At 38.6% G+C, this 22792-nt stretch overlaps 1 protein-coding gene across 2 annotated transcripts; it reads right to left on the bottom strand.

Annotated features, from left to right (window-relative positions):
* Window positions 1-6797: 6797 nt before the first annotated feature.
* MBIP (MAP3K12 binding inhibitory protein 1) lies at window positions 6798-22554 on the bottom strand. Of its 2 annotated transcripts, none has more exons than XM_054635726.2 (9): window positions 22373-22554; window positions 18035-18154; window positions 16131-16343; window positions 15930-16026; window positions 14405-14470; window positions 12577-12729; window positions 10231-10328; window positions 8878-8916; window positions 6798-7741 (listed from the first exon to the last, which is right to left on the bottom strand). In XM_054635726.2, the coding sequence occupies exons 1-9, from the start codon at window positions 22493-22495 to the stop codon at window positions 7634-7636; spliced, it is 1017 nt and encodes a 338-aa protein (XP_054491701.2). In that variant the 5' UTR covers window positions 22496-22554; the 3' UTR covers window positions 6798-7633. The 2 variants fall into 2 exon arrangements, with proteins under 2 accessions (XP_054491701.2, XP_054491700.2); XM_054635725.2 differs by having other exon boundaries at window positions 6798-7744.
* Between the last annotated feature and the right edge of the window lie 238 nt (window positions 22555-22792).

The raw sequence follows: 22792 nt of genomic DNA on the forward strand, positions 1-22792 counted from the left end.
CAACCTGCAGCAGCAGCAACCTGTCAGAGTCACGTAACCAGAATTGGTTCCTTCCTCTCCTGTCAGACTGCTTTCCTTTGTTTTCATCTCCTCTGTGCTAACAGCCCTTCTGTGTAGCATCCTGCAAGGTCAGTCTCTGGCACTCCCCTTTGGCACATCTTGTAACACCCTGGTCTCTTCTCTACCTGTATAGCTATCTGTGCTGGGTAAGTGTCTTCTCTTCTGCAGCTCCAATACCTGGAACAACCTTACATTGTCTCTTGTTGACTCTCTGTCTTGTTTCAAATTGCATTTGAAATAGCTTTTCACCTTTGCTATATCTATTTTTTCTGTTCACTGCTTGCTTGACTTGTAATTGCATTAGAGGCCCTCAGTGAAACACTCTGCCACAGCTAAAAGACAAGTCCATATACATGTCCTGTATGAAAGGGAAATTTACTGGCCAGAAGAGTTTTCATTTGATACATGCTGTTGTAAAACCAAAATGGAGATGAAACTCTCCCTGCAAGTGTGAGTTTGGAACTGATGCATCCCTCAACCTGTGCTGGAGGATGTTTTTCCATGGGTGAGAAGCAATCAGCAACTTTTCACATACTGATTTTTAAATACTCTTCATTTTGTAGTATTTTTCCTCCTTTGCTGTTTGGGACATATACTAATGAAGAATTATGAATGTGAGAAGAGAAGGTCTCTCATCCCCACAATGCAAGAAATGGTTTTGTCATAAGCCATTGCAACATGTCAATGAAGGTTTCCTGCTGCAATGAGGAATTCCTGTGCTGTCTCGTGTTAAACTGTGGTAGATAATTTGGGAAGTGTGATGTTGCACCCTGTCACTGAAGCTAGAGGCAGTAGGATCTGTTTAGCTGTGTTATCTGAACAGGCTGCCTTCCATCAATGGTAGTTCAGTCTGTATTGAACAGATGGCTCCTTCTGCCTTCCTCTCCCATTCTATGATGCTATACTTGTGACAACAAATTCTGAAAAATGGATGCATACATGAAGGCAACAATCTGTATATTTTCTTTCTTTCATGAGTTTTGTGCAAAGGCTGTAGTTCAGGATTTGAGCTTGTTGGATACTACATGCCTTCTTGGCCAGAGAAGCAGCTGGTTAGCTTATGCAAACATGAGATGTACAAAATTACTGGCATAAAGTATGCCTCTCATTACTGTAATAGCTCTGCAGACATCTTGCTTTTTGCTGATACACACAGAAGTTACATTCATGAAGCTCCAACTACATAAAGTGGAGGTTAGAGTACTAGGAAATTAAGGGAAGTTTTCTTCATTACTTAAATAATTTAGGTGACTCAGGATTTGGGTTGGCAACAATTCCTCTGTCTAAAGGCAACCACAATGCAGAACTTTCATACTACTCCTGATATACCCAGAAGTCTCAGAAAAAAAACAGAGCAAGAGACAGGCCAGAGCTCGGTGAAGACTTGCTCATGCTGTGTTTTCACTAAGAGATGAGACTCCTTGATGGGAAGCAGCTATCCAGCTTCCCCTGGCCTTGATGACTCAAGGGGGACTGACAGTTTCCATTAAATGCAAAATTCTGTATGTATTAACCATGTATGAAATAATGCAGCATATGCATGTACAGCTGTGTAAGAGACTACCTATTACAGGGTTATTAGAATTATTGCAGAACAGGCTACAAAGGCATAGCTTTTTTTCTCTCACAAGCATTAGTAGGTGTATAATTCTAGTTTTGAACCAAATGAGTTTGTGACCATTGATTTAGCCTGCCTGTTGCTGCAAAACTTGGTAACAGCATATTGTAGAACCGGTGAAATAGTTCATAATTAAGTAAGAAATGTTATTATATTTATGTATAAACAACTTATTTGTATTCATAGTAGATTGTCTCCACAAATGTATTCTTGTCTCAGAGCCAAATAGAAATTTTATGTCATTGTTATGTTTAGGTGAACATCACGCTCTTATATTCCCCTCTGTTTGGCCTTGAATAAAAATCAGAGCAACAATAATATAAATGCTATGAAAGTAGTCATGAACAGTAGCCCATCTGTACCGGACAGAATTCTACAAATCAATTAGATGGTCATAAAAAGCTAATCAGATGTGGATGAATTAACTGTGGAAATAAAATAGATTGAACTCTTATGTGTATTGTTCATATATAAACCTTTTTAATAATCAAGATGGGTAAATTACACTAATTAACCTTTAAAAATTTAGATTATTTCTAAATAATACCTTCAAACAATGCCTATGCTTTTCATTGTTATTTTTAAGTGTTTTGTCCATGACAAGGCAGCAGTTCCATTAGATCTACAAAAATAATTGTTTTAAGTTGTGCTTTCTTTTTTCCCGTTTCTCAATCATTGGATTTTCTACAGTATGTTCTCCCACCTCTCCCCCATCAGATAGCATTTAAAGTCAGAAGAAGTCAAATTCACATATCCTAGGAAGAAATGTCAAGAAACCTTAAGTCCTGGAGGCCCGTTGAGCTGGGTCTCACTGCTCTTGGGCAGGATGGATTATCTGACATGTCATCAAACCTTCTTCCTAGTCACAGGAGCAACTAATCTGGGCTAGTGCAATGCTGGCAGCAGAGGCAATGTGGCCCAGCCCCTGTGGACAGGTTGCCTGGATCCTTAGGAGCCTGCAGGGCTGGGGATAGTTTCAGCCATGCTTTGAGGGAGCAAGCAGATGTGAGAGGATTATGTGGGTTCCTGTGTGAGCATGGCTGAAGGGAGAGCCCTGCAGCTACAGAAGCCTGGAACATTTGACAGCTCTTCCACAGGAAGGGTTATGGGGAAACACCCACTTTAATGGGGCAAGGGAAAAGGTAAGATTCTGTAAGGGAATCTTTCCAGAGACTTTTTATTGCCCCTTCAAAGCCTTCTCTCTAGGTTTTCATTGAGGAGAGGATGGCTACTGCTACAGCATCTGCTACTGTAGAAAATGCATTGTTTATTCTCACCAGTGCAAATGATTTGCAAACTGATCAATCAAAAATTTACTTTATTGGGTAAATCCTGCTCATCCTTCAAAAAATTAATTTTCAGCAAAATTCTGGGGTTAAAATTTCTCAGTATTGTTGTAAGGTCTTAATTAAAACAAGAGATAAATTGTGATGTATTAAATAAATAAATAAATAATCCAGGACTGATCACAATACATTGGATAGAATGGTGAATGGTTTGAGTTTTCTAAATTACTGATATTACCTGCTGATATGAGGGCTGTTCAAAAGGGCACTTCACTTTTGGGTTTATTTATTAAAATCCTGCACTCAACTGTAAGAAATTAGCCTCCTAGAGATGAATCGCTCCCCACTCAGAGGAGCCTGAAGCAAGGAAACGGATCATGCACGCACTGCAGAACTGCACAGTAACATGAGCTCTGATATTTTACCACATCTCTTGCACAAGGTGCTAAACAGCAATGTGAGACAAATGTTCTTGCTCTAATAGTGATGCTCTTAGACATTTTCCTCAAATAATTAATGCCAAATTTACAGTGTTGTACAATTATCCTTTTTATCTTGTAACTGGAAGCCCTTAATAGCTGAAGTGCAGCATGAAACACAGACTATTGGACTCAGACAAAACCTGGAAAGATCAATAGATCAGCATTCAGGTAAGCAAAAATAAGGAGACAGAATTTCATATGTGAATTTTATACATTGAACCTGGGATAAAAGTCTGTCTTGAGTTCTTGCAGTGGAAACAAGGCTATCCTTTCAGTTCTTGGTTGGCTACAGGGATTTTTAGCGTGCTCCTTGCAAACACCAGGGCAGTAGAGATGCAGCTCAGATAAGTTCCTTGGCAACCTGGAATGCTTTGCAATATCTCTCCAGCAGGACATACATATAGTGGTCATTCTGTCTTTTCCAGTGAATTTACAGCACAGTAGGGTTGCAGGTTTTGATAGTGTGGAATAGCTGTACACTAGAACAATGCTAACCCTGTTCGGGGGGTGTTAATTAAGCAATGCAATTCCTAATTACCTGGTATTTTAATTTTCATTTCAATTTTAATTGGACATATGAGGGAAAAGTTCACAGAATTTAATCTGAACCTTGTGATATATCATCCTGCAATTGGTTGTAGTTATGTCCAGTGCAAGATTTCCCAAATGGGAACACCTTTTATACAGAATGAATACTGTGTAACCCAAACCTGGGTGGTAACAGGGAAGAATGATAAAAGGAACAGGAGAACCCACCTGATCAACATGTGGCTTAAAGGCTAGCATACTATAAGAAGGAAATCTGAAAGGTACAGGAGCAGTATATATGGCTGTCCATATGTGCTCACAAGCAAGCCAGCAGGGAAGACTACCAGACTGGCTGAAAAGGGAGCTTTTGCTAGAACTCAGGGGAAAAACAAGAGTTTATACCCTTTGGAAAAAGGGGCAGGCAACTCAGGAAGAGTACGAGGATGCCATTAAGTTATTTACAGTGAAAACTGGAAAGGCAAAAGCTCACTTTTATCATTCTTCCCTGTTAGAGAAGGGATTGAGGGAAACACCACCTGTGCTCCTATCCCTTCAGCCAGTTATCTTAGCATCCTAAGTCCCTTTTAATTGCTCTAGAACTTCTCTCTTCTGCCTCATCACTGACAACCCAGCCAATCAGAAGTGGGTAATAATCATATGTTACTTGCCTCCTAGTGAACATCTTTTACCTGAACCCCAGGGAGGCAGCAGACTTTGGGATGTATCCAGCCAGCATACAGGGCCCTGTTTCCCTGAGAATGAAATCACTACAACAATTACCATTATTTCTTTCTTAAAACCCACAGTTGCAATGTGTCTGGTTGACTGACTTGCTCTGGGGGAGCCCCTGGGTAGACCTTCTCCTTCACTATCACTTGCTTGATTATCAAGTTCCAGAATCTCATACCAATTCCACAAGTGCACCTGAGATGGCAAGAAAGGCTGGTAGGGCATTCTCCTGCCTTCCAAAGAGGGACCTGTTTCCAATCCCTCCCATCTTTCAGGTCCCCCCCTTCTGCCTGATGGCAAGGGGCTCAGGGTTCCTCTGATTCTTGCTAAACTTCCATCTGCTGCATTTCTCTCAGGGATGGAAGGCTGTGAGTGCACCAGTATCTTTCTCTGAAGTTTTCCTGAGAAAGAATACAAGTGCTTTTGTGGACACCTCTACTTGTCTGCATCACGGCAGGAACATCTATTGTACAGCAACAGGCATGCTCCCTGCTTGTCAGTCCAGAGCTCTTTATTTTGCAAGTAATTTGAGAAACTTTTCTTCTGGTTTTCTTGTAAGATGGTATCTCAGCCTGTGAGCAAATCCACTGCCATTGAAATAATTAGCATAGAGCAGATTCTTCATTGATTTAGGCTCAAAGCAAGCATGCTTTTTATTTAAAGTCTGTCTCACCTTCATTGAGGACATTTGAGAGGAGTTCTTAGCATCAGTACCCACCCCCTACTCTCTCAGTCAGTAGTCTACATGTTGAGACACATCAAGAGGAGGGTATGCACTTCCTTTGCTTTTGCTTAATCTTTGGTTACCCCTCAGACTACAGCTACTGCAGCTGCACTTATCAGCAAGCACTGGAGTGTTCATATGCAGAGGAAGAACTGAAGAATTTGTAGTTCTGGAAAAAGGGGGGTGAAAGAGGTCAAAGCAACAACCACTTTATTATGGGGCCGTGGTCAGAGCTCATCATTCTGCAGAAACAGTCCTGACAGTGGAAGTTAGTCATAGAAGGTAAAACCCAGGGAGACAAAAGGCAAGGAAGGATAAACTGGTAAGACCAGTAGCACTGAACCACAGAAGAGCATCCATCCTGCTTCTCTATGCCTCTTTGCATAAAGTCATACAGCAGAGGAAGGGAAACTTTCAACAGCTTGCCAGACCTGAAACCAAATAATGGCAAAAGAATGACTAGGAACAAAGCAAGATGAATGCCACACCACATCCATCTATCAAGTTTGTCTGTCACATGTATTTGATAGATTACATAGGGTTAATAAATTACCATCCAGAGTACACCCACTGTTGTTTCCTCAGCTATTCATTATGTCACCCTCTGCTACCAGTACTTGTATTATGATGCACACGAGTGGAGGCTACAGCTTTATAAAAGCTACATCCCTTTGGCCATTCCCCCTAGCCCTGTAACAGCCATCTCCTACCACTCTTTCAAGAACCATTTGAAGGGTGTGGTTTGGCAACTATACATTGTACTCTTTGGAGCTATGACTCCAAAGGCCAGAGGACCATAAAAAGAAGTAAAGCTTCTTGAAGTAAGAAAGTTACAGCTCACTGTGCTGCTTCACCAAAACATCCCTCATAAAACATACTGTTAGGATATTCAACAACAGCAAGGCTTCATATAACAAAAGTTGTCTGTAGGAATACTGTACTGATATGTACCACACACAACAATCTTCACCTGCAACAGTACCTCTTCATATCCACTGCTGTATCTGAGGCACTCAGATCTCTTCCTGGAAGGACAAGCAGCACCTCAGAGGTTACCATCATACTGTCACCCTTCCTGGAGCCAGGACAAGAGCTCAAGCAGCCTTGTCTCTCATCTCTGCTGGTTTATCTCCAGAGAAACATTAGCTGCAGTTGCTATAACAAATGTTATTCTGGATAAAAAGACGAGGTCACAGAAAACACCTACTATTCTTCAAAGGCTGTGCCAAGTCAGTACTGTTCACAACACCTGTCACAGAGGCTAATACAGGGACATAAACAAGTAAACTGCTCTGCTTAGAGCAGTCATATTAAAACTCTCTTGGTAACAGCAACTTTTCTTCTAAACTGAAATAATAACAGACAGTAAATAAAACTTATATAAATAGAAAATGGTTTATTAAAAACAAACAAAACCAAACAAAAAGTCACAACACAATCTCACTTCACTGTCTGGCCAAAGGTCAGACTTTAAGCTAGCATCTATGCTTCAATCATGTAAGCATGCATATAAAAGGGAAGTTGATGCCTTGCTGGCATGCTCCTCTAAATCTCCTCTGGGATGATTTTTAGAATACATTGTTTGTGAACACGTCATGAAATTTGAATTCCCACAAGACACTGAAAAGGTGAAGAACAGTTTTTATTTACACATACAGGGTTTCCATAAACACCTGTCACAACACAAATGCAATTTGCTGCATTTCTAACAGCGGTGAAAACAGTTGACAAATCCAGAAAAAATCCCACAAGAAAGCATGCATTCTGCAAGGTTTAGGTAATTTTTTTCCCAAAGTCAGTGTATTTCTGAGGAAGAATTTAATTTCAGAAGTCTGTGCAAACTACTTACATGAACAGTATCCAAAAGATACTCCTTTTGAATACTTAGTCACCAAGAATAACACGTGAGATGTAGCTTTGGTGTGCAGGTTAAGACTTTTCACATACAAACAATGCTGCAGTCCTCCTTTATAACAGAAGGGAACGGATTATTAGAATGACATTCCTGAAACAGTCTTCATTTTAAAGTAACTATTTCATTAATAAGGCTGCTTTTAAACAAGTTACTCTGAAAGAAAGCTTTCAAGATCATCCAAAGGGAGCTTATATGCATGCTATGTCTTCATTGCTAGTCATCTCTGATGAACACTGCTCAGGTCTATGGTTTAGGTACGTGTAAATCATGATGAGGATTCTGAAAACACTTTTATCGAAGAAGCTGCTCAGCCTCCTTGAACTTGCTTTCTTTTGTTTTCCTCAGTAATGCCTGTTTTATAGCATTGATCTTTTCATCAAGTTCAGCCAGTGAATAGCTCTGCTAAAAGAACAAAATAAAAATCACAATCATTTACATCTTGTAATTGCTAGAGAAGTGGCTTATCACTTGATACTTGAGGTCACTGCATATTGTACTAAGTGATAGAACTACTTCTGCAGAATTGTCTGAATCTAGTCTTTGCCTATTTAAATTTAAAGGAAAAAGAATGTAAACTTGCAAGAAAGATAGTCCTAATCATGGATCAATACATTCATGCTACTTTTATTAGATGCTTGTTTAGTCTGCTCATAAACCACCCTAAGAAATCTCTTCATATTAAACACTGGATGAGACTACTTAGATTTTGCAGAACTTGGGTTTACAGCTAAAGGGTTTTTCTGCCTACTGCCCAACATCAAGCTCCTCTGTGCCACTTAACTTGGTAATCTTTTATGTTTTCTTATAGAAGGAGGTCATCATCCTTTTAATAAAAATATTTCACCCTATGCAGGACCTTTTTTTTCCTACACAAGCCTACTTTCTCAAGTCTCAGATGGCCCATAGCCCATTCTAAGCATTCTCCCCAATCCATCTGTCTCCAAGGGCGATAGCTAGGAGCAGACAAGGTTCCAGCCACGGTCCTACCTGCGCCAATAACTTCTCTTGTGGCCTAAGAGGTACATGGTAAATGCATTCCCTTGTGATGGTGTTGCAAAAATGGCAATTCTTACTGACAGGTTAATATCTGCTATAATGTTGGGTTCTTCTGCAGTACTTTTGCCAAGCCAGCCATTTCCACTTTTGTCTTTTCATAAACCAATAAAGCAAAATGAAAAATAATTTTAAAATCAACAAAAACCACTATGCCACAAAACAAAAATGGAAGACATTAATAGAAGGCTGATCAGAATGCAGAAATTGCCTGTTTCTCTCAGCTTGATTAACAGCATCATAGATTTGTTTTATTCAATCATCCTCCTAACTGGTGAAAACCCTAGTATGTATTCTTAGAAGACTCATTTCATTGTAACAGCCATTAGCTTTTTGTCTCCTTCCTACTCTCTTTGACAGCAAACTATCCAATACTGATGCAGCTACTTCTGACAACTTACATACTTGCTTCATAGAACTCCCGCTTACTTTCCACTCAAAACATCCTAAACTTAAGAAAAACAAGAGTTAATAGCACTTACATGGGGAGACTGAACCTTTCTCCTCTTGCCAGAACAGCTCTGAAGAAAAGACAATCAAAACAGACTTAATGGTGCATTGACAGAAGATCACAAATAATTCTTGTAACTATATTGTTAAGAGTCTTTATAAAAAAATCCCACTGACTGCCATTCCATGGATTAAAGAAACCTTTTTCATAATTAAGTACTTTGGATCATGAGAAATACTACTGGAGAGCAGTCAGAAGCTGTTGAAGCTTCTCCACACTTGGCAGTCAACAACTATCAATTTAACTGAAGCTTCCTTCAGACAGAATTGAGCTTTTGAAATTGTCAATATTTTCATCCCTAAAATTTGCCTATATCCACGCCAATATTTATGCAAAACTTCAGATAAAATGTGCTAATTACTGTGCAAAACTACTATTGCCACCATCACAATTTTCCCCCTGATCCTCCTTCTAGAGGTCCTAAAGCCTTTTCAATAGAAATCTCAGCTTATGAAAGTGCATGTTTTAACTTCTGGTTTTCAGCCAGAAGGAATAGTCTCACAAATAAAGAACTTTACTGGTCTCCAACACAAATTAAAATAATTAAACAAAAATGTGCACTATTGCTATTGATTTTTATTAACTGACTCTTCTTTGGCTAGTCTCAAGGGAGAAGATATAAATTAAATTGCAATCAACAAAGGTAGAAGAGACAGTCTTACTGTTACATGGGGAAAGAAGAGCAAGATAACAGATAAGAAATTTCTATAATCAAATAGAGCCTAATGTAGTAACAACTAACATTCTCTTTGCCCTAATACCCTTTGGTGAGTGAAGGTTAAGGTGTATTATTCAGTGAGGGACAGAGCTCTGCCTGAAAACCAGAAATAAAGGAAACTAAGTCACAGAATCACATGAAGCAATTTTCAGACAGTTTACTCCCTCATCCTTTTGGAAGTTATTCACATATCGTTAGCAATCAGATCATGTACAGAAGCCCAAATGATTTCAGCTGTTTCAAGCCATTAATTATTTGTATCAAAAATCAAAACTTCAGTCAATTTTCTTGACATAAGAAGCACTTCAGATTTTAAGGCAAGGGGGACAAATACAAACTTTCTGACACATTTCTTACAAATTAGTTAAGCTTGGGTGGCAGCAATTTTTTTCCCCCCAACAGACACTTTCTTCTTTTGAGTGACAAATTAGGTAAATATGACCTTGACTAGATGGTCCACATGTAACGTAACCACTACACCAATCCAGAGCTGTTTATTAAAAGTGTCTGCGCTCCAACTCAAGTTCTTCTCTGTACATCAAAGATTCAAGCACAAAAGGATTAATACATTTAGATATGCTGAGAGAAGGTAGGAAAATTTCTTACTACAGATTGAAAATATTCAGGAGACAGTCCTTCCAGCTCAAGGATTTTATCTTCAAGCTTCTTAATTCTCTGATAAATGTCTCTTGGTACTGGACCACCTAAATACATCAGTAGCAATGCAAAATAAATTAGGAAAATCACTTGAATAATTGATTTAACTAAAGATTGCAAGTCTAACATTTGAATTCTTCAAGATAAGCTATCAACCAGTAGCTGAACAAAACAAATGGATGGGATAATATGAAGGAAGGATAATTAATATAATTCAGGGTAAAACCTGATTGATAAGCAAGTGTAGTCAATGAAAGCACTAAGACAACTTCATGTAGTTGGCTGATGTCTGTGTGGGGAAAAAAAAAAATCAAAAAAATGACCAAACAAACAAAAAAGACCCTAGCTCACCCAAGAACCACCCTGACAAAAAAGCCCACAACAAAACCCACTGACACCACAAAAACAACCAAAAAAATCCCAACTCAACCCATTTGCTGTTTCCATCTTTTCTACAGCAGCTTGGGATTTGTTTCCCCATAGAACAGATAGAACTGATCAAAAGATCAGCCTTAGCAAGCATCTTATTTGAACTCCATAGTGTTCTATAATGAAGGAACTATATGAAATAACTGTTTATCACAACTAAGTACTGGCTACTCCAATTTAAATGATAGTCTGGTTCTGAACTGTATTGACAACCAAGGCCATAGAAAGCTTTTGCTTTTTGACACCCATTTCCTTTTATTTCTGGGTCTGTTAGACAAGACAGTTCTATTCCACAAATGACCAAAATAGCACTAATGTGGGGTTTGGGGTTTTTTTTGCCATTCATTTATTTTGTCCATTCAGAGAAACAATTGTGCAGGTAGCTTCACTCCTTCAGTTCTGCCCTCTACTCAACACTCAGCACCTACTAATTAAACTGGCTAACCTATCACTCTTAATATTGCTTTCCCTTAATGTACAGGGAAAAGAGCAGTACTAGCACTGGAAGCTGTTCTGAAAAACAGCCAGCAAGTCAAGATTAACTCTTTCTGTTGCTGGAAGCAAAAACTGGTGGAACAGGTAGCTAAGGCATTTTACCTGCTCAGATTAGCATTTTTTGCACAGCTGCTGGGGTATGCATCAAATAGTATTGAGATGTTCCCCATGACTGCTGATTTGAACAAGAATTGAGCTGGTATTGCATGCTTCCATCTTCTTAACCTATACTATAGTTTACCTGACCCATTCCTTCAAACAAAATCTGATCACCTATTAGAGGCACGGCCTGGAAGCAAGGAGCCCTCTTTAACTACTTCCAGTTGTTGTCCCTGATATGAGATATATGCATAAACTCCAAAGCTACATATTGTAACCCTAATGCTGGCCAGCTGCTTCCAAATTCTATTTCTATGCACAAAAGCCAGCTTATTTTTGAGACAGTTAGAGAGCTAAGCATCAAGCTCTGACTGCTGCCTCAAGAGTATCTATGCATATCTTACTCTCCTTGCTACCAGAGAACTTTAATCCACTACATAGTCACAGGAATCTACCAATCGAGTCAATTTCCAAATATTTTTAAGATAATGGATTGACATCTATTCAGTATTCAGAAGACAAAAAAAAAATCAAGTGTGTCTGCAGTGTCATGTGTAGAAAATTCACTTAACTAGATGGAGATTAGGCTTCTGTTCTGTTTTGAAAATATTTTTCAAGAAAAATACTAATTCCTCCTTGGTAAGTGCCTCATTGTGCCTCAGTGCCATATTATGGAAAACCAGGGCTGGGGTGAGGAAATCAACTACCTAAAAAAACATCAGCAGCCTGACAGCTATGGCATTTATTTTAGTGAAAGGTACGGACTCATGTTTGCAGGCCTAAAGAGAAGTAGTGGCAACAAGCTTCCCACATTCTGGGAATTAAGCTTTATGCCTAAACTTATTTCAAGAAACATTCTTCATCTTTAGGAAAAGGTTTCAGACCATCCTTTCTGTTGATTCTACCACCAGCCCACAAGTTGTCCATGTAGCAGCCCTTAGTCCTAAACTCAGCTTTTCCTGTTAAGTGGATCAAGGCAGGACTCCAGTGGCTATGGAGAAACCCAATCTCCAGATATTCCATATTATTTTAAATCCTGTTCTGATGTGCCTCTCTCTTATTTGCTACCACATAAAGTGTACATTTGCTAACTCAGCATCTCAAATTGGGCATAAAACCCTAAACACTAGATCACTGTACTTGGGGGAACAAAACTCTTCAGTGGATCTAGCCACTTTTTTTACAGTTTTTACAGACTTGCCCAGTTTCACCACAGTAATCATAACTATATAAAATGGCACACCAACATCAAAATTATAACATCATACAAACCTGTTTGTAACCGTAAGTGTGCTTCAATGTTTTGCAATCTCTCCTCAACAGCTTGGTTTCCACAATCATGCATGGGTACACTGGCTTTGTGACTGGACCCATGCATTCCTTCAGACCTAGTCTGAGGTCCATACGTATTTACTACCCTAGAAACTAGGTAAAGAGAAAATAAATTACACATATATGCACATGAAACACAAAACAGATCTAACTAAAAGAATCAAAATATTGAAACACAAAAAACTGCATCAAATCAGTTTTACATAAGTCTTGCATATGAAGGGCCCCACACGCAGTAAGATCAAAAGTTCAAGTAAAAGCATTTTCTTATTTTTTTGCATGAGCAACTAAACCTAACAAAACCCCTGGATTTTACATATGCAAAGCAAAAGAATTACTCATACATTCATGTAGAATGGCAGTGTTGAGAATTTGTCATCAGCTGCTGATTAACAGCAGAAACCTTGATATCTATGTCAGCAGTTGCACATGAGAGCTTTTGTGAATGCAAAGAAGAGGCCAGACTAATATTACAGGAAGCATCATAAATACATGAAGATGAAGAGAGGTACACAACTGAAAAACCAATACAAACCTCAGCAAGGAAGTTCACTTCGAATTTTTGTCATCTGGATAAAAGCTTTAGTGACTCTTAGCTGCATCTAGGACTATCTTCTACCCATGCTGAGCCATGTCTCCATCAGAAGATTTTGCTCACTTCTCATTAAATCAGAGTAATTTCTTAAGTTCTCCTCATAGAACTACTGCAGTGCACTGCAGATTTAAAGACTATATTGGCAGCTCCAGATGCTGAAGCACACACACACATACATACACTTTCATGAGTGCAACATGCTACATTCTTGCTTGAATTTATGCTGGTTTTACTTCCAATTCCATTCAAAGTGTTTTTCACATTTCAGTTATGAACTGTTCCTTGAAGTGAAAGCTTCCCTTTTTTCCTGCATTACGCTGCCATCCAACCAACAAATTAAGACTCAGTTTAAAACACTGACTATTGAAAGTGTTTCTTTGTGAAAGATTCTAAAATGAAACTCACTTTCCCATTTCCTTCTTAGCTCACCATGCCTTTCAAAACTTATTATTTTGCTTTACAGTATTATTCTAAATTACAGAATTAAAAATAATTGGTGGTTTCTAGGATCAATATCAAGTGGATAACTGAGTATTACCACTTTCAAAAACGCAAAAGAGGGTTGTTTTCATTCTCATTTTGGGTATTTTGTTTGTTTTTAAAGAAGGGTAACTCGCATACACCTGGAGAGCAGCAGATGAACAATGTTTTACACACAACTTCTGTTTGACATAATTTCTATTTTATTTATTCCTTTCCAAAAAACAGTGCAGTGATAAATTCATTCCTCAGCTTGTCAGTTCTTATAAATCCACATCTAAGAAACTTCCACTGTCCCAAAATTATACTCTATTTCAAGACACTTGCACCAACTAATGAAAAATAGAAGATAATCCTATTTAATCTCAATTCCTTATTGACGGTTTCACCTTAGAAGAAAAACTAAGTATTGTTCAGCTTCTCGGTCCTGCTTTATCTTTTCCACATTTCCTTTCAGACAATAAAAATAGGCTATTTTGTTTTGGTCTTTAGTGCCTAACCATTCATTTAGTGAAGCAGTTAAGGGATTTAAAACCTTGAAGACATAAATGAAGATGTAGAAATATTCACTAGAGTAAAAAATCAATACATTAAGTTTCCATTTTTAAGCATTCTATAAAAACTTTTGATATCAAAAACTTAGAAGTGCTGTTATATCTGGATACTTAAATGGGTATTAAAATAGTTGCTTACCCTTTATATGACTTTTAAATCCAGGATAGGGTGTGAAAATTGCATCTGTTCTGGCACAGCTATTTTCTAAATAAATAATGATATAACAAGTGAGGTCCAAATTATGTATTTATAATTGAAAATATTCTAACCACCATCAACTTTGATGCTTTAAACAAATCTAATTTAAATGGTTCAAACAATAAAATAAAATCAGGAATACTTAATTCATTCTATAAACACTTGCCCATTAATAGTTTCACACACTCGCATGGACTTGCTGCTTTTAATTGGATGAGTCACTCATATAAATGTATTCACACATGTATAGAGACGTTTACTGGATCAGGACCAAATTTATTTGGTTCTTACTTTTCACTGCATTTCTCTGTAACTTATTTCCTTCTTCCTGTACAGAAGCCTTTCTCCTGCTTACTACTGTTATTCTGGTTTTTTGTCCTTTTCTGAAACTCGCCTGTTTTTTGACTTATCTAGTTTACTCATCAGTATTCTTTCCTAAACCTTTCTGCATTTACTCTGATCCATGTGACTTCTTTCATTTGCCTAACCATAAAATCTATAGTATGGATTACCTTAATTTATTCTAATGTTTCTATTTTCATAGAAATCTCTGTTCATTACACCAAAGATCTACACATATTTTATTATGCCTGAACAACGAGACAAGTCTTATTATCAATTCTTCTGTACATAACAATTTTGGGAAACAATATTTCACTATCTAGCATAGTCTACTAAACTTCAGCTGTCCTTTGCATTCCAACTAACATTCAAGCAGTTAAACTCTCTACAAAGCTTACTGAACAATAAGCTTTGATCTCTAAGAGCTTAAGTATCTCAGAGACAATGCACATGTGGGTTCACAGGTACTTAGAAAATATCTCTGTACTACTTATGTAGTTATGTCTTAACTTCCAAGATGCATTTGGCTACAGTTACCGATCCTGTAAATGGGATCCAGTCTGCCAGATGGATTTAAGATTGGTTACAGATACAGCCAATTGTACTACAATGTGAGCAATGTTAAAAAGAAAAAGTCATTTCAAGTAGCTAGTAATTCAAAATCATTGTAAAAAATACTTTGTAATTTAACTAGCATTAAATTAACTTCAATTTGAATATACAACTTACAAGACATTTCTGAATTGCAATTCCATTTACTTTGGAGGAACTCCTAGTTAAAACACTGGGAACAATAGCTACAAAATCATCTGATCTAAGATAGCAGTTCTTAAAATTAACATAATAATAGATATAATCTTTCTGTATAGGATGCATTAAACATTGTCGTCCAGTGACTACTCAATTTATTTTTCTATCTAACATCTGCAGTGCACATGCAAGTTCTAAGTTTTAAAACAAAGTTACCCTTGAAAAAAAGTTCTGTTTTAAATACAGATTAGGACTTTTGAAAAACAAAAAAAATCAAATCAAACAAAAAAAATCACCCCCAAAAACAAACCAACAAAAAAACCCCCACACAACTTAAATTACTATGAAGATTAAAGTCTGGCTAGCCAGTTACCTTGATTACAATCAATAACATTGCAAAATTCCCTGACATTATTTTCATTGATCTCGGCTTGTTTCCTCTCGATGAAGGCTGATATCCGCCTGTCAATCTGCAGGTAATAAACATGAAGGCATATATCTATTTCATTCTTTAAATTTAAAATTTAGAAAGGTCTTTCATTTTTCTGTTTTTAAACTCACATAAATCACTTACTTCTGCTTTTCCAGCTTTTATTTGGACCACTTCTGGATCAAAATTAAAACGAGTATCCTTCAGATCTCTCAAGTCATAACTTCCATATTTTTCTTCAGTCTGACTGTTACCATCATAAACATCTAAACTTGTCTGGCTTTCTGTTTTACCTCCAGGTTCAACATGGCCTATATTTTCCTCTTTGATCAGTGACTGGAGTTTTTCTAAGAGAGGCTGAACAAAGAAAACAGTCTATTAGGGTTAAAAAAATAAAAAGTCCAAAGTCCCAAAGCCAAGAAGACAAGTACTATTACAATTTCCAGACTAATGGAAATAATTTTGGGAATTACAACATCTTCCTCTGATAGAACACAGTAATAAGATTAAAAAGAAGTTCCAAATATCGTGCACACCATGATTCTGACCTTTCTGACTTGTCTTTTAGAGGTTTGTAGAGGAAAACTCCTAAATTTCTGTGAAAATCTGCCCATACTCCTGTTTTACTCGCTAAATCAAAGCTTCAATCACTGGCATCCATGCCACTTAATTAACATGTCATTCAAATGCTTACTCAGAACAGTAAGGCTTAGTATTTTTCCTCCTTAACATGAAATCTGGTGCTCTTACACTGTAAAGCCTTTATCACATGAGCACTACATTCTCCACTTGAAACCGTAGTTGCCCAAGTGAATGAGAGAACACAGACATGAAATACATAGGCATTATCATGAACACATGCTTTGCTTGACACAGTTGATTATCTACTTAGGTCATGAAATTAAATGAGAAAAGGCACTGACATTTATGGCAGGAAAAACGCTTATTTTACTGCAGTAACTCTTATGTACAATGTAACATCAAAACCTCAGCACATATATATGTCCCTGTCTCTTTTTAATTTCCATCAGTTTCATCTAGTCTGAATTTCACTGCTTATTTTCTCTCTAAAAATGATTTTAATTTTTTTTAAAGACAACATGATTTTTAGCAGTCAAATTTTCTGAAATGGAATCAAACTCCCACTTGCAGCATTTTTATATGTTGGATGTAAATTTATTTGCATTTATCTTGCATATTTTCTCTTTCTGCTCATCATCACACCAAAGATCTGGTGGATGTCTGGAAAACAAAAGGTCTTTTACCTACAGACAAGAAAATACAGAAACTTCCCTTTTCATCCTCTCAGCATTAGGAACCTCAAATAATTCATTAACTAGCTCAAGCAAAATAGTAGTACTCAAATCCCATCTTCTACATATGAACTATCAAGGTCAAAACACTGCTCAGTTACCAGCTGACAAACTGCTAACCCTCCCTGCCAATGCCTTTTGCCATTGCCATGCCCTGCCAATTACTTTTGGCAGGGTTGGAAAGTTTCAAATAGTTAAAAGAAATGACAGTAATGGTGACTGGCTACTTGGCAAGATGAGACATTAATGTCAAAGAAATTACTCTTTAAAAAAAAAAACCTACGTTGAAAATATATTTAATTGCAGTAAGACACTCCAGGATGTGTCATGCTGGGATAATGCCACTTCTTGAACCACTGAAAGCACTCTATGAGCCTCAAAACTCACCCAACGCATGGAATCATTATCATAGCATGACACACACCTGCCGTGTCTTATTGCTTAATTATAACCCACCATAGATGGAAATGTATCACATTTACAATGCAAGTCTAGAAATCAATGAGGCTGCATTTATTCAGCCTGCTCACCTACAGTGGCTATTCCCACTAATCTGAAAAATCCATAAATGTGAGTACCTATGGAGCATAGTGGAATCCCAAGCATTTAATACTTTTGCAATCCTTTTTTATTGAACACACCAATGTAAGAACAAAATTACTGGAATTTTACAGTTGAGAATACTTTTAGTTGTTTCACTTTTGTCAAGGCAAATGTGTCCCATGAAATATTTACCTGTAAACATAAAATATGCTGCTGAAGTGCACTAAAGAGCAAGGCTGGCTGAAGTGCTGATGTGCTCTGAAGCTTGCTCCAATCGATTACAACTTTCACAATATCCTCTCCGAGATTAAGCTTCAACAGGGCAAAACAATAAAAAATTATATTATATGTATTAACATCAAAAAAGTATACAAGACTCCTACAAGACCACAATTATGCTCAGCCTCATATAGACCCATCCCAGTTTTAGACAAGAACATTGGAAAGATTTGATATTAATTACAGTCCAGGCAGTTATCATTTTCCAAGAAAGCTAGTAGTTGTAGAGTTTATTCTAAAATTAAAAATTCCTTACTAACTCACCACACTTTCATTGTGGGTTCATGTTAATCACTCACACCATCTTTTCTTTTAATGTATACTAGAACCACCAGCACGAAGAAACATGACCCAGGATAGCAGTCTCCTGTAAGTTCATGTATTTTATTCCAAGATTGCAAGACTCTGTGCCTGCATGACCCATGTCTTGATGTAACACCATGGCACATTCTTTAGTTTTAACTTGCTGCTAATCCAAAGGAAGCTTTAAAAGTGCATAAAAATATATATATTTTTAATATCTCAAAGTTTAACAAACTCTAGATTACACAGCACCACTATTAAACCTGCTTTCAAATCACACTATTTTCCTGTATATGCATTCACATTGAAATGAACAATTGCCACAATCTATTTTCACTGTCAAGGAATTGCAATATTTAACTCCCAAGACAATAAAGAATAACACACGTAATAAATTTGAAGTATTGTTCAAAAGAACTGTGTGTCTTCTATAAGCTATAAATACACTTTCTAACACAAAGATAATTGTCCATAAACTCTAATGGGATAACACACTTTCACACCCAACTTTGCCCTTTTTGTTACATTAAAGCTTTTCTCAAGATCTTAACAAGATGATTACTTTCATTTCCCACAGATAAGAAGGTTGTTTTCCAACCAAACATCCTGCAAGTGATACCCCAAATTCTAAATACAGATAAAATTCTTGTTTGAAATCAAGAGGACCCACAGGTACTCTCTTTGCAACGCTGAATTCCTAATTCATATGCATACTTGTATATCTATTCCTCACCCCTTCCATTAAAAAAACACCTGGGGGTGGAAACAGAAAAAGGCACCTCAGGAAGATGACAAAAGTGACCTTTACCTCATGGTCTAAAGACATTTAACTTCTAACAGCATCAAACATTACAAACAAGAAAACAAAATGCATATGCACTCATGTCCTGAAGCCACCACAAAGTGTATGAAACACTGAGAACTGGACACAAGAAATGCCTCCATCACTCTGAAGGCAAAGCTGTGGATGACAAGCTGTCCCACCTTAGTTTCAAATCTCAGCATTAACACAATTTTGTAAAGAATTATAATCCTGAACCTTCCTTCTTTAGTCAAACTAACTAACCCTTGCTAAATTCAGGGTTAGTTCCCAAATTACACAGCAAAGGAGACAGTCTAACTAGACATGTAATATATTTTAGAAAATTTTCACAAATGGTTATCCCTGTTTAGTACTTAAGCTAAGTACACAGGATGTAGGAAAAGTAATGTCCTAGGATATACTAATCCTAAAGAAGTTTCAAAATCAAGAATGTATTTAGAACTTAGTAGGAATAAAATTTACTTTAGGAATTAAGCCTGTGCATGTGATCATCTGAAGCACATATTTCTGCCTGAAGTTTCTAGAGTAATATCTCCTATATGCTACATTACAGTCTACTGACAGGGTGAAAAAGGTGTACATTAAGTCATCCAAATGAAACAAAATACAAGTGCTACTGTAATTTCCTAATAAGCCTCCCTTTTTAAAAATAAAAAGCTGATATGTGCCTTCATATCATAATGGACAACTCCTGTCCAGGTGGTTCAAAGCACAAAAAGCAACAGAACTTCTAACTTAAAATAATTTAGAGGCCAGTCATATTTTTAACTCACAGACACTGCTTTTAAAGAAAAATCAAGAATAAACCCCTCCTGCATCAACAAAGGTTTCTAGTACAATAGAGTAAGTTCTCAGTCTTTCACATCCTACTGCTTCTTAGAACTGCGACAAACAGATTTATAAATTCAGTGTTTTGATACTTCAAAGCCTTTGACTAATTACAAGTCCACAGCCTATTCAATTTACAGGATCATATGTAATTTCAGCCCTTTGAAATTTGATTTATGTAAACACTGGCTATCACTTGAATCTTAAAGAATTTTTCAGGATCAGCTATATTGGTTTTAAGAGCTGTTATTTTCAGATGTCCTCCTGGTCACGTACTGCCATTGATTGCTCCAGTAGAAAAATTCCTGTGCCAGAAATATTCCTGCTTACAGCCCAATTTACTAGCATAAATCCAACTTAAACTACTATAATGAATCAAACTGTGACTGCTAACAATTTGGCACATGCTCAGTCATCTCTATAGAAGGGAAATAGGGAATCAGTAGTTTCAGTAAGAAATGCAAGACAGTTTACTGGAATCCATAAGGGGGTATAACAGAGCAGTTAAATCTGTCAGAACTCAAGCACTGGCAGACAAGTGTGTAACTCAGCAACTGGAAAGGATCATAACTGAGCAACTAAAAGGACTTTCACAGCTAAGATGGAGCAACCAGAACCTTATCCAACCGGTGCACTGGACAGTAAAATGTGTTGTCATGGAAAGAAGACACTCCCAACACCAAAGAAGACAATTATACTCTTCACCATAGCTACTGTAACTCTACTGCAACTCCAAAGAGTTCTCTCACAATGGTCTGTGCACACACAGTTATTTTTAAAAATCACCAGGGACTTTCCAGTGACATGCTAGGTGTAGAGCCAGCTTTGGAGAAAAAGTAAGCTGCTGAAGTCAAGAGGGAAAAATAAAAGTTTTTAATGTAGTTTAGAAACAATTAATAAATTTGTGATGAATGGCCTAGTTAAAAGCTTAGGAAACTTTCCTCTTGGTCTCCTTTCTGTTTTTCCTAAATACAAAAGTTCCAACTTTTCTCTGATTGATTCTACGACTGTCATTCATAGTGCTGTCCTCACACTAAGATAAACTGAGAGTCACTAGCTCTTCATTGATCCCATTCAGAATTATCACCAGGAAAAATTAAGGGGCCTTTAAACCTCAATAGATAGTTCTCATGCCTCAGTAATCCTATGAGTCAGCTGTGTCTGAACATCACACTGCTTAGTGCTGAACAGTTCAAAAGCCAAGGTAGTTTGTGACCATTTTAGAGACAGGAAAACTGAGACTCAAAACTAAGTGCCTGAATTATCAAGCCCTTCATTTTGGTTACCTTTTGTTTGAAAACAGAGACAATTGCTACCATACTTGGAGAAATGCAAATATAATAGAATTCTATACAGATGAGAGGTGAAACACTCTAAAAAATAATTTCAGATTAGCCAGCAGCTATTCCTAAACTGCCTCTGCATCAAAGAGCCCATCTCTGTACCAAACGTACATTAAGTTACACTAGCTCCTGCAGATATTGCTCATCATCTGGCCCCAAACCTTCAAACTGCTAACTCTTGAAGTAAGAGTGTGCTTTTGTTGCCTAGACAGAACTACATAAAATGTTTCCACAGTGGAAAATTAATCTGTAAATTGTTTGTAGCAATAAATAAGTTATTACTAAAACCTTCTCCTGGTAAGGGCCTTCCACCACTGCTGTGACATCTGTTTCACAACTCACAGACATTGCTAAACATAAAATAGGTGTTTTAACTTATGTACCATAGAGCAGAGCCCCTTTAAAAATTCTGACCCTTAGTACACTGTGTGTTTCATAGCATGCCATTACCAAGGCAGGGCTCCTGATCATTTATTTTGATTTAATGCACAGTAAGTTTTCAGGAGCTTCTCAATTCAGAGTAACTAATTAAGACACAGCAATTAAGCAAATTGCACCTTCCCATGGAAGAGATCATCCGTCAAACTACAAATTGGCACGTGTCACTGCGAGGCCAAGACACGGTTCCGGCTGCGGGAGAGAAGCAGCAGCAGCAGCGGCCGCGCACGCCGGGGCTGCCCCGGCCGGAGGGAGCGGGAGAGGCAGCCGGCTCAGCCCTGGCAGAAGCCAGGCGGGCGCGAACAACGCCCAGAAGAGAGGCAGCTTCCTTTTGTACGGCAGACTTATGTGCTGTCCAGCTCTGTTCCCTGCTCCTGGAGCCCACGAGGGCCCCGCAGGTCGGGGCGAAGCAGGAGCCAGCCCTGCGCGGGCCCCCAACGCGAGGTGATGCGAGGCGGGCGCGGCGCCCAGCTCAGCTCCGCCCAGGACCTCTCCCTCTGCCCGCCCCTCACTCACCTGCCCCGCCAGCCCGGCCAGACAGCGCAGAGCGCTGCTCGCTACCTCAGAGGCGGCAGGGTCGGCCTCCGGAGCGCGGGAGCCGGGCGGGAGCGGGCTGGGCGCCGCCACCGCCGCCGCCATGACACCGGACCGGCCCGGGCCGCGGCCGCGCCGTCGCCCCGCGATGACGAACGCCTGGCGCTGGCTCCACCGCCGCGCTGATTGATAGGCGCGGCAGCCAATGGCGGGGCTCCGCAGCGCCGGCCGGGGCCGCTGTGGGGGGCGCGCTCCCGGCCGGGGCCGCTGTGGGGGCGCGCTCCCGGCCGGCACGGCGCTCTCTCTGCCCCGGTCCGGCCGCGTGTTCCGGGAGCTGCCGGCGCGGGCACGGCGGGCGCGGCCCCAGCGAGGGCTCCATCACGTGGGGGAAGGACCGCCAGT

Source organism: Agelaius phoeniceus, chromosome 6 (assembly GCF_051311805.1).
Source record: "Agelaius phoeniceus isolate bAgePho1 chromosome 6, bAgePho1.hap1, whole genome shotgun sequence".
NCBI classification, from domain to species: Eukaryota; Metazoa; Chordata; class Aves; order Passeriformes; family Icteridae; genus Agelaius; species Agelaius phoeniceus.

What these genes read in the sequence shown, in the direction of transcription:
- MBIP (XM_054635725.2), bottom strand. Translation starts at nt 22,495, where the DNA reads ATGGCGGCGGCGGTGGCGGCGCCCAGCCCGCTCCCGCCCGGCTCCCGC. An exon ending in TGGCCGGGCTGGCGGGGCAG is followed by an intron (nt 18,155 to 22,372) that starts GTGAGTGAGGGG and finishes GCCCTGTTGAAG; the next exon opens with CTTAATCTCGGAGAGGATAT. An exon ending in ATTTAAAAGTCATATAAAGG is followed by an intron (nt 12,730 to 14,404) that starts GTAAGCAACTAT and finishes CTCTTTACCTAG; the next exon opens with TTTCTAGGGTAGTAAATACG.